General features: G+C 61.8%; 1 protein-coding gene across 1 annotated transcript; it reads right to left on the bottom strand.

The window, feature by feature from the left end:
• Positions 1-2,851: 2,851 nt before the first annotated feature.
• Positions 2,852-9,379, bottom strand: BATF3 (basic leucine zipper ATF-like transcription factor 3). Its single transcript, XM_056110552.1, is given in 4 exon segments — positions 2,852-2,910; positions 2,913-3,030; positions 6,953-7,057; positions 9,281-9,379. Coding segments are annotated over 4 exon segments (357 nt in total). The 5' UTR covers positions 9,356-9,379.
• Positions 9,380-11,189: the final 1,810 nt, after the last annotated feature.

Raw genomic sequence — 11,189 nt, 5'->3', positions numbered from 1 at the left:
ACGTCCACTCGCTTGACTCTGAGGACCAGATGCCTCTCGGAAGCAGGCAGGCCATCCCGAGTGCGGCTCCCAGAAGGACGTCAGGGGGCACCTGCTTCTTCCTCGAACCTGGAGCAACCAGTGTGGAAGAGCAGCCTCATCTGTGACATAGGTTTGTTCTGTCTGGTTTCGTGGACGTTGCTGCCAAGTCCAGTGGAGGAAGGGGACATGAGGGAAATGACAGGGGGTGGGCCCCTGCTGGGAGCGTGTGACTGGAGCAGGGGGAAAGCATCCACATCAGGGCCGGGGTGGGGAAGCAGATCAGGACAGCGCTCGGCTGGGGGCTCTTCTGCGCGTGAGCCCTCTCGCGGGACCTTGCCAAGGAGCAGGGCGGATGGGTCGGGGGTCCTGTGAACCAGGGGAGGCACAGGAGGACCCCGACCTCTGTGGGCAATAATGCGGCTCAGTAAGGGAACAACAGATGGCCAAAGGCCTCCGGACTGAAGCCTTCCCCAGCGGGAACGAGCCTCCTGGGACGGATGGAGGACGCAACTCTTGCGCGGGCAGCGGCGCTGGAACCACGTGTGCATGGAACCGTCATTAACACTAACACGTCAGGCCATTGCAATAAAAATGGGGGATGAACCCTGAGCCCCGAACTGAAGGGGTCTGTGCAGCCCCTGAAAATCTCCTCAGGCTTTATTTTGCGGCGGGGGAGGGGTGCTGCGCCACACCCCTCCCCAAATGTGTTGGGGACCAAACTGGGGTGACCCTGTGCTGGGCGAGCTTCCGGGCCCCGAAGAGCAGCTCAGAGAGAGGAAATGTGGCGAGGACGCAGCGGGCAACAGCAGCCCACACGCCCGGACGGCATCAGGCCCCTACTCACCCCTTTGGACACAAGGTGCCATCTCCTGCTCACTGTCCAAGCAGGCTGGTGGATGAGTGGACCCGGGCAGACGAGTGGACTGGGTGGACCCGGGCTGAACGAGGGACCCTAGTGGGCACAGATGTGTCAGTCCGGTCCCCGAAGAGGCCAGGAAGCTCTGAGCTCTTCACCAGCTCTTGCCCCTGCGTCTGGGACAGCCCTGGAGTCTCTCCCCAGGGGCAGAATTCGGGCGAGGGGTCTGGTCTGAGCTGCGATGTTGTTTGGGAGCTTGAGAAGATGGTGTGGACAAAGGTCAGGCTGGGACCCGTAAGGGGCAGGGGAGCTGCATCCAGGGAGGGGCTGGCCCAGGACCTGGGGGAGAGGCCAGGCAGGACTGGGGTTGGGACGAGCCTTCCCACATGCTGCCGCATGCTGGACCCAGATCCTTCGCACAGAGCAGGTTGGGGAAGGGACAGCCAGGGGTCAACTGTGAGTTCAGCACTAGAACAGCCCATCATCGTGGGGGTGGGGTCGCTAGGGAGCCCCGGGGCCCTGGAGTTGGGGAGTTCCACACTCCTCCTTACGTGGCCTTCTGGGCTGCAGCCGCCCCACTGCCCAGAGCATCCTGGTCACTGCGGGGTGGGGTGGGGGACTGGGTTCGTCCCTTGCCCAATCACCCCTCCTCCAGGCTGCAGGCCTGATTCCCAGATGGAAACCAGGGGTTTGTGGAGAGAAAGAGGTACAGCTCCGTGGGGAGGGGCTTAGTCCCCCACTCCCCCTGGCCTGCCTGAGCCTCGAGGGGCGGCTGTTGGCACCCTCCACGGGGGCCTGACGCTCTGCCCAGGCCCACCCTCAGGGCTGTGGGCAGCTGCAGGGTGGGTTGCTGGGGACACAGGGCTTGGGGGTCCTCTAGGACAATGAGTGTGACGAGGTCCCGGGGACGGCTGGAAGCAGAGGTGCATGTTGGTTGATCTTGGCAACCCCGCAGCCTCCCAGACCCAGACCCTGAGACTATTCTGGGCTCCTCCAGGGGTCAGGGGTCACACAGCCCCACAGCCCCGCCTTAAGGGGTGTCCTTGGGAGAACAGGACAAGTCTGGGAGCAGGTGGCCGGAGCCTTGCCTGGAAAACAGGGTGCACAGGGAAACCCTGTGGGTCACAGCTGTCACCTGGTCACGGGTACTGCTCCCCTCCCTGCCCCTGCATGCTGCCCCCCAACAGCTGGCTCTCAAAGACGGGAGCGAGAGCCCGTCTGCTCTCCCATGGACACCCCGAGCCTCACGCCTTCCTGCTCTCTGGGCAAGGGAGACCGGAGCCTGGAAGAGGAGCCCCCTTCTCTCCTCACACACCCGTTTATTTCACTCAGCGCAGCCACCCCTCAGGGGACCCGATCACAGGCAGCACCGGCACCGACCTGAAGCCCATCCTGAGTTTCCAGAACGGGGGGCCTGGGGGAGGCCTGGGCTGAAGCCAAAGCCCCTCAGGATGGTCCAGCACTTAGGGGTCCCATTGGTTTGGCTCACAGCCCCCCAGCAGGGAGGAACCTTGGGGGTGGTCAGCCGGGAAGCCAGACCTCATGGGTCTGCAGAGTGTCCAGGGACAGCTGATGACCATGTGCATCTGTAGACGGCAGATGACCACGTGCAACCGTGGACAGTGGGTGACCGTGTGCGTCCGTGGACAGCAGTGACCTGTGTGGGTCTGTGGACACTGGGTGACTCACATGGATTCATGGACATCAAGGTGACCCATGTGGGTCTGTGGACATCAGGTGACCTGTGTGGTGCGTGCATGGCCTCCAGAGTTCGGGCCGCCTTCTTCTAATACGGACCCAGGAAGCGGCGCCAGTGCAGCAGATTAAGTTAAGTTCAGGGGAGGCTGAGCCCCGGGGGAGGCTGAGTCCCGCGTGCTGGTCAAGGGAGGCTGAGCCCCGCGTGTCCAGGGGAGGCTGAGCTCTGTGCACTGGTCCACGGGACGCTGAGCCCCACGTGTCCAGCAGCTCAGCGCCTCAGCTGGGCAGGCAGGCAGCAGGGCCAGGCCGGAGCGTGGGTGCGAAGCCGAGGGGGGCAGCAGCGGGCAGCGCCTCTCATGCGCCTGCAGTGCCTCGTTCAGCCTCTGCCGCTCCTCCGTCAGGGCCCTGATCTCCCGGCGCAGCGCCGAGTTCTCCTGCTCCAGGTTCTCATGCTCCTGGGGGGACACGGGCACCCATCAGAACCGCACCCCGGCGCACCCCCAGCTCCTGCCTCAGCCTCTCCCGGAGAGCAGTGGGGGCTGGAGCCTGCACGGACGCCAGGTCACCCCTAAACTACAATCACTCGACTGCTTTGGGCAAATGCTGCCATGTTACGCTCAGGCTCAAGGGATCTCCCAGTTGTCCACATGCCTGTGTTAGGGGTGCAGGTCACGGAATCCTGACAGATGCAGAGAGCCTTGTGGGTCAGGAAAGACCAACCATCTCTTTCCCCAAAGAAACACGCCCTCAGGCCCCGTAAACATCTCTGCCCCCACCCCGCACCCAGTACACACATATGCACACATTCGTGTGTACAGACAATAGCATACCACATGCCTACCTAAGAATACACAGCACAGGGTCGGAGAGATAGTACAGCAGAAAGGGCGTCTGCCTTGCATGTTGCCGACCTGAGATCGATCCCCGGCATCCCATATGGTCCTCCCAGCACTGCCAGGAGAATTCCTGAGTGCATAAACCAGGAATAACCCCTGTGTAACACCGGGTGTGACCCAAAAACAAACAAACAAAAGAACACACAATACATGGTGCACACAACCGTGACACAGCATACACAACACATATACTTCATGTGTGCACAACACACACATATGAAAACAGTACACACAATGCACAAAGAATATACAACAGACGTGAAACACTCACAAGACACACATGATATGTCCAACATGCACAGAACACAGACGTGTGCAAACAGAGAGCAGACTGGGGTGGGGCTCCCCTCCCCACCCATCACGGGAGGGGGCTCCTTTCCATTGTTCCAAGGGGCAGGGCCGTGACCCATTCACAGGTACAGATCCCCCCACAAACTGTTGGGCTGCAAGGGTTAGCACCTCCAGTGGTAGCCACCAGCTGTAGTTGTTCCAGGACCACCCAGCTGAGCCACCCCCAGCCCACTCTGCTCCTGCAGCCCTTCACCTGGTACCCGCCCTCCGACTTGGCCGTGATTTATTTCTTCCTTTAGAACCTCGTCCCCGACTGTCCTAGCCGCTGTGGGCTGTGGGGTGCTGGTGTTCCTGGTGTCTGTGCTAGACCTGACTCGGCCTCTAATCAGCCCACCTCCTGGACCCTCCAGCGGGGGGGGAGGGGGGTGTCCCTGGACTGGGCTGCCCTTTGCCCCTGAAGCCATCCAGGAGGGGTGCAACAGGGCGTCCAAAGGTTCAGAAACCTTTACTGAGTCAGACCCTGTGAGCTCCCTTCCTGGGACGCTGCTTCCTGAAACCCAGCTGGAAAGGACGCAGACCCCACCCAGGCCACCACCCCTCCCACGTGCTGGGTTATCTCTTCTGGGAGTTAAATTTCATCGCAGAGCTAGTGAGGGGCTTTCATGAGGCCTGGGGATGAGAGGGGGCAGGGAGGCGTGCACATCAGTCACTAGCATAAGTGGTCACCTCAGGGGCAGAGAATGTGCTGGAGCCTGGAGCCAGGCCCCACAGTGGGTCCCATAATTGGGCCCCAGAGCTGGACCTGACAGCCGGGCCAAAGTCCCGCTCCGAGTGCGTCAGTGGGTCATGCCAGGTCCCCACTGGGCTTCCCGGCTTGGGTGGGGCTCTGCAGGGACAGAGGGTCCTGTTTTCGGAACACTGGACCTTCAGGCATCTTCCACAGCCCCCTGCCCCGACTCTGCGTACAGAGAGCCAGTGCCCCGTGACAGAGGAGAGACTGGGGCAGGTGATGGTCTTTCCAGAGGGTCAGCAGGGGCCAGGGGCCTCATGGTGGCTGAGATCAGAGGGAGCGGGTCTGTGGGAGCAGCTACCACAGCGAGGGGCAGCGGCCGGCCCGGCCATGCAGGGGTGCAGGCATGCGGGGCCCGGGGCTAGGACAGACCCTCATTCTCCCACTGCAGCACCAGAGGACACTCCAATCCCGGCAAAGTGGCCGGCACCCTGCCCACCTCAGCTCTGTCCCTCGGAAGGGCTGGCACCACCACTGGACATGCTAAGGAGTGCCAGAGGGGTCTGCTGGGAAGGGCCAACCTACCGACCCTGGCGGCACCCCTCCTGATATGATAGCTTCCGGTGCAAAGGGCAGGGCTGCCCAGTCCAGGGATGCCCAGAGCCCTGGTGCCCCGTGCCGGGCCAAATCCTCAGTTCACGACAGTGACGGAGTGGGACGGCTTGGGACAAGCGGCTGTGGGGAGGGCTGGGCAGCGCGGGTGGGGGCTCAGCTGCTCAGATGGGTCCCGCACTGGGCAGGCCTGTCCTGGCCTATCCCCAAATGACACCCTGGGCTGTGAGGGTGGCCTGGTCTCCCAGGGAGCGGGGAGGACATGGGCGCCAGGTCAGCTGCACCTCTAGTGGGGGTGAGGAGTCTCAGGCTGGGCAGGGAACCATGGTCCAGAGACAAGGTAGGCATTCGCCAGATCTGGGATGGCCCGGGCAGGGGAGGGCCAGCGCAGTCAGGGGCACAGCGCCAATAAGACATTATATAGTCACCATACTGGGCCTTCAGGCGGCGGCGTCCAGACACAGGAGCCATGTCAGAGGTCAGGAGCAGCGGAGTGCCAAAGTCCCCAGAGGGAAGGGCCAGGGCTCCCCAGGACCAGGACCAGGACCAGGACCAGGAGTGGCAGTGGCCACAGTGGGGTATAGGAAGCAGGAGTGTGTGAGTGATTGTGTATGAGTGTGAGTGTGTGGCTGTGACTATGACTGTGAGTGTATGTGTGTGAGTGTATGTGGATGAGAGTTGAGTGTGTGTGAGGGTGTGTGGGTGTTACATGTTGTGTTCAGTGTGTATGAGAATAAGTGTGTTATAATGAGTGTGTGAGTATGCGTGTATGAGAGCATGTGTATGTGTGTGAGTATAAGTGTTGTGAGAGTATGTGTATGAGTATGTGTGAATGTGAGAGTATGTGTGTGTGAGAGAATATGTGTATGTGTGTGAGTGTATGTGAAAGTAAGTGTGTGAGTGTGTGAGGGCATATATGCGTGTGCATGAACATATGTGAGTGTGTGTGTAATTGTGTGAGAGCATGTGTGCATGTGTGAGTGTAAGAGTGTGTATGTGAGTGTGTGAGAGTGTGTGTGAGAGAGAGCATCTGTGCATGTGTGAGTATGTGTGTGAGTGTATGAATATATGTGAGAGAGTATGTGTGTATGAGTTTGAATGAGTGTAGTGAGAGTTTGTGTGTGTGATTGTGTGTGAGTACTGTGAGAGTGTATGTGTGTGAGTGTGTGAGCATGAGTGTTGTGAGAGTATGTGCGTGAATGTAAATGAGTGTAAGAGAATGTATGTGGAGCATGTGAGACTACATGGTGTGTGAGTGTGAATGTGTGAGTCAAGAGTACGCAAGAGCTTCAAGTATGAGGAGGAAAGTGTGAGAAATGTGTGTGGGAAAGCACACGGTGTGTCTATGGGTCTTTGTGCACTGTATCTGTGTTGTGTGTGTTATGTGTGATGGGTGCGGAATGTGTGCGGTGCTATGGGGTGTGTAACACGTGAGGAGAGTATGGTGTGCGTGTGGAGTGGTAACATGCACCATGTGTGAGTGTGAAATGTATGCAGTATGTGCGGTATGTGACATGTATAACATGTGACTATGTGCTGTATTAAGTGTGCAGTATGGTGACAATGTAATGTGTGTACATAACATGTGAGTGTGGGCAGTGTCGGCACATGTTGTGAGCGTGTGATGTGTGAGCGTGTGAAGTGTGAGTGTGTGCAGTGTTGGCACGTGTTGTGAGTGTGTCCGTTGTTGGCATGTGTTGTGAGTGTGAGGTGGGGTGGGTGGGAATGGCCACAGCAGTGGTCTCTCTGGTTTGGAGGTGCAGCTGGTGGGTGGGGATTGGGGCAGCTCTGAATCCCGCAGGGAGAGGCAGGGGGTTGGCTGGGGCCCGGGTCCGCCTGGCCCCTCACCTCGTGCAGCTTGTCTGCCTTCTGGGTCTGTTTCTTGCGGCTCCTCTGGGCGGCCACCCGGTTCTTCTCCCTCCTGCGGACCTTCCTGTCATGGTCCTGGGGGCTCTGTGGGAAGCAGAGTCAGGCAGGCTGTGGAGGCCGAGGACGCCCTCTCCCCCACCCTCCAGCTAGGGGACCCGCTGAGTTCTGGGGGCGCAGGGTGTGGCCACACTGGGGGTAAGGAATCAGAAACTCAGGCTTGGGGAACTTGCCCGCAGGTAGCAGCAAGGAGGCAGAGGAACAGGAAGTGAGTTCAGGCCTGTGTCCAGCAACCCCGCCCACTGGGCGCATGCCTGGGGGACCTGGGCATGGTTGCCTGGAGACTGGAGAAGGGAGCTTGTGTGCCAGGCTCCCTGCCTCTGTGCCAACAGACACTGGGGGGGGGGTACAAATCATTAGCCCCCTCTGGAGAGCTTTGCAGAGGGCTCTGCCATTGCAGATTTCACTCTGCTTTCAGAGTAAACTAGAAAGCAAAATTCAACGGAGCTAAGAACGAACCCAGTGAACTCAGCCCAGTGCTCCCCCCTTCCCCACCCCACCCCACCCCACCCCACCCCCTGCGATCTTGAGCAAGGCGTCTAGAGCAAGGTGGGCGTCTAGAGCAGGGTGGGCAGGAAAGAGATGGCCAGGAGCCGAAAGAACAGAAACCATCAGGCAAGCAACAGCTTCATTCAGCCAGGACAATGGAGGGGGAGATGCTTTGCCTTCTCAAACCCCATGATAGGACACCACGAGGGACAGGAATCTGCCACTGAAGAGCTTCAAAGCCAGGAAATGCTGGGTATGAAACTCATGGTGATAACTGGAAAGCAGAGGCATTTCCCGTCATCGAGCTTGTGTTCCAGGTAAGAGACGCTCAGGGAGGGAGGCAGAGAGAACACAGGGCTGGCCGTGCACGTAGCTGACGCTTGCTTGATCCCTACGGACACATACGATGCCCCAAGTGAGCAGCCAGAAGTGAGTTCTTCACTGCCAGAAGTGAGCCCTGAGCACTACTGGGTGTGGACCCAACCGTCCACCCCTCGCCACACAGAGAGAAACACACTGAGGTGGTCTGTGCAGGTTTGTGCAGGGAAAGGACTGTCCCCCCACCCAGGGATGGAGAGAAGTCGCATGGCAAAGGAAATGGACATGAGACCCCAAGGAGACTTAGTAGACACAGATGAACCACAGAGGGGATTGGGCACCGGGGCCCAGAGGGTCAGAGAGGCCCGGGGAGCGGAGGGAAGGCTGGGCAGCCCCTGCCCTCAGCCATGGCCGAGCAGGACTGAGGCTCCCCCCGTGTGGTCAGGGCTGCTACAGCACCCGGACCAGCACAGTGACACTTTGAGCTTGGGATTGGCAGGACAGCCTCTCCCGAAGCACCCAGCCCAGCTGTCCCCAAGAAGCCCTTGCTGTTTTAAAAAAATAATTCAAACAGTGAGGGGCGGTGGGGGGACTTTGGTCACATCTGGCTGTACTCAGGACTTTCTCCTATACTATTTTTCCTTCCTGCTATTATTATGGCTTTTGTTTTTGGGGGGCCATACCCAATACCCAACAGTGCTCCGGGTTTACGCCTGACTCTGCACTCGGGGATCACTCCTGCACGTACTGGCAGGACCCTTTGGGGTGCCAGGAATCAAATTCACGTTGGTGGTGTGCAAGGCAACACCCTACCCATTGTAGCCCCGCTCCACCGGCAGCCCTGTTAGCCCTGTTAAGTTCTGTTTTGCTTTTAGACCACACCCGTGGTGCTTGGGGCTTAATCCTGGCTCTGGGCTCACGATCGCTCCTAGGGGCACCCTACGGGGTTCGGGGATCAAGCCCCGGTGGCCACGTGCAAGGCAAATGCTCTACCCCGCTACTCTCTCTGTCTCTGCGCCCCCGTTTGTTTCTGATCCGCGGCCTCCCCCTCCCCCCCTAAATATTGCGGTTCCTCATCAGAAAGGCACAGCAGGGCCTCCACCGCTCGCTCTCCCGCTCACCCCTGCCCGGCGCCCCCACCCGGACAGGAGCGAGGGTCGGGAGTCGGGGTGCGAGGGTCGCCCACTCCCTGCCGCGGGACCCGTCCGCTCACGCGTGAGCGGGAGAGGCCGAGACTCGGCCAGGGCAGGTGTCCGAGCGCCGCGCCCAGCGCGGGTCTGGCCGGCCGGGGCCAAGCGCTACCGGGCAGGGGCCCCGCAGCCCCGGCGAGCTCCCCGCCCCGCGCCCTCACCCGCGCCGAACCCGCGCGGGGAAGCGGCCCGCGCCCCCCCACCCCCGCATCGGCGGCCTCCCGGGACCCCCAGCCCGGCGCCCGGCCCCTACCTGCGGCGGCGGCTGGCTCCCCAGGGCGCCCGCGCGCGCGTGCAGGACGCCGCCGGCCCCCGGGCCCTGCGACATGCCGGGCGGCAGCGGTGCGGCGGGGACCCGCGCCCGCGCCCGCACCTGCCGGCGCCGCCCCCGCCCCGCCCCGCCCCGCCGCCCCTCGCGGTCCCCAGCCTCTCCCGGCCGCTTCCCGCCCTCCGTGGAAGTCACGTGGCGCCGGGCCCCGGGGCGGCCGGGGGGACCCAGGTGGGAAACCGGGGTTGGCGCCGCGGGGACTTCCCGGTCCCCTCGCGGCCGCGTCTTCCTGCCCGCCCGAAGGTCACAGGCCCCGACGCTCTGCGGCCGCCGCACCTCTGCCCGCGACCCTCGCCGCCCGCCCAGGACGGAGCGCCGGCGCGGGCGGGGAGGGGGGGGGGGCAGCCCGGGAGGACGTCTGGGCGGCAGGGGACAGAGGGGACCGCGGAGCGGGGACGCCGGCGGCGGAGGGCGGCCGCTCCGGCCACTGTCTCGGCTCCCCGAGAGCCGCGCGCACCTTCCCGATCTCCCCGGGGCGCGGGAGCGGGGAGGTGGGCCCGGGGGTCCCCAGGAGCTCCTGCAGAGGCAGGTCCCGGCTCTCCCCTCCCGGTCGCGGCGTCCAGCGGGCGGGCCCGGGTGCGAATCGGAGCGCGGCGTGGGCTTCGGGCCCCAGCCCCGCGCGCGCCCCTCCCCAGGCCCCACGCGCGCCCGAGCCGGAGACCCGCCAGCGCCCCGGGCTGGAACTCTGGCCAGGAGCGTGGAGGGGCGCGGCGGCGCGAGGTCCGCGCGCGCGCGCGGGGATGCAGGCGAGGTTGGGGCGCAGAGGGGCCGCGCCCCCTCTCCCCTCCATCATCTGCACGTCCCGCGAGTCCTCGGGCGGGCGCCGACGCGGGCCGTGGGCCGAGAGCGCGCCTCGTTCTGGGAAATTTCCCGGGTCCCCCAAGGCGGGGAAGGCTCTGGGGAAAGGACAGGAAAGGACAGGGAAACCCCGGGCACTGGGGGCGTTGGCAGCCCACTGGCTCCCTGACCTTTCCCTGCTCTGACCTGCGCTGGCCTCTGTGCCCAGCAGCAGGGGAACCCCACCAGGCGCACTGCAGCCGCCGCTAGGATTGACTTACTCAGGGTTTCCTCCAGGGGGCTCAGCCCAGGAGTCTCAGCAAGTTGCGGACAGTTTAAAGAAAGAAGGGGTGGGTTGTGGGGTGGGGATGGCATGGGGGTGCAGGAGGAATGGGTGGGGAAGCTTGTTTGATGGGGGCTCAAGTTTCTGCCGTAGTTGCAACCCACCGAGGGAGAAAAAAGACCAGCAGAGACAGAGTTCAGCTGACCTGGATGGGTCCTGATGTTCCCAATAGGCCCATCCAGGATATGGGTCCAAGAACACTTTTCAGTACCAAATTAGCAAAAGAAAAGGTTGGTCAAGTGCTGGGGTGAGGCGAAAAAGGGACTGTTGGGGCTGGAGCGATAGCGCAGCGGGTAGGGCGTTTGCCTTGCACGCGGCCGACCCGGGTTCGATTCCCAGCATCCCATATGGTCCCCTGAGCACCGCCAGGAGTAACTCCTGAGTGCAGAGCCAGGAGAAACCCCTGTGCATTGCCAGGTGTGACCCAAAAAGAAAAAAAAAGAGGGACTGTTCTTTGTCACTTGTCTCCTGGGTCCTGGAAAGGAGAGAGTCAGCATCACCTTAGAGTAGCTTGTCCTGAGTTTCCCCACCCCTAGAAATCACCTTGGGAAGAGGGCTGAAAATTCTAAAGAAGACACTATGATTTGGGCCGGGCTGATCACTGAACCCCCCATCCCCCCACCCACCACCACTACCACCACTTCTCCTGGCTGTGCCTAAGACATTCTAGTCACAGCACTGTCATCACGCTGGGAAGTTTGTCACTGCAGAACC

The sequence above is a fragment of the Sorex fumeus genome, unplaced genomic scaffold, assembly GCF_029834395.1.
Source record: "Sorex fumeus unplaced genomic scaffold, SorFum_2.1 ptg000010l, whole genome shotgun sequence".
NCBI lineage: Eukaryota > Metazoa > Chordata > Mammalia > Eulipotyphla > Soricidae > Sorex > Sorex fumeus.
Note: the sequence above shows the minus strand (reverse complement) of the source record. Positions and strands in the feature narration are given on the sequence as shown.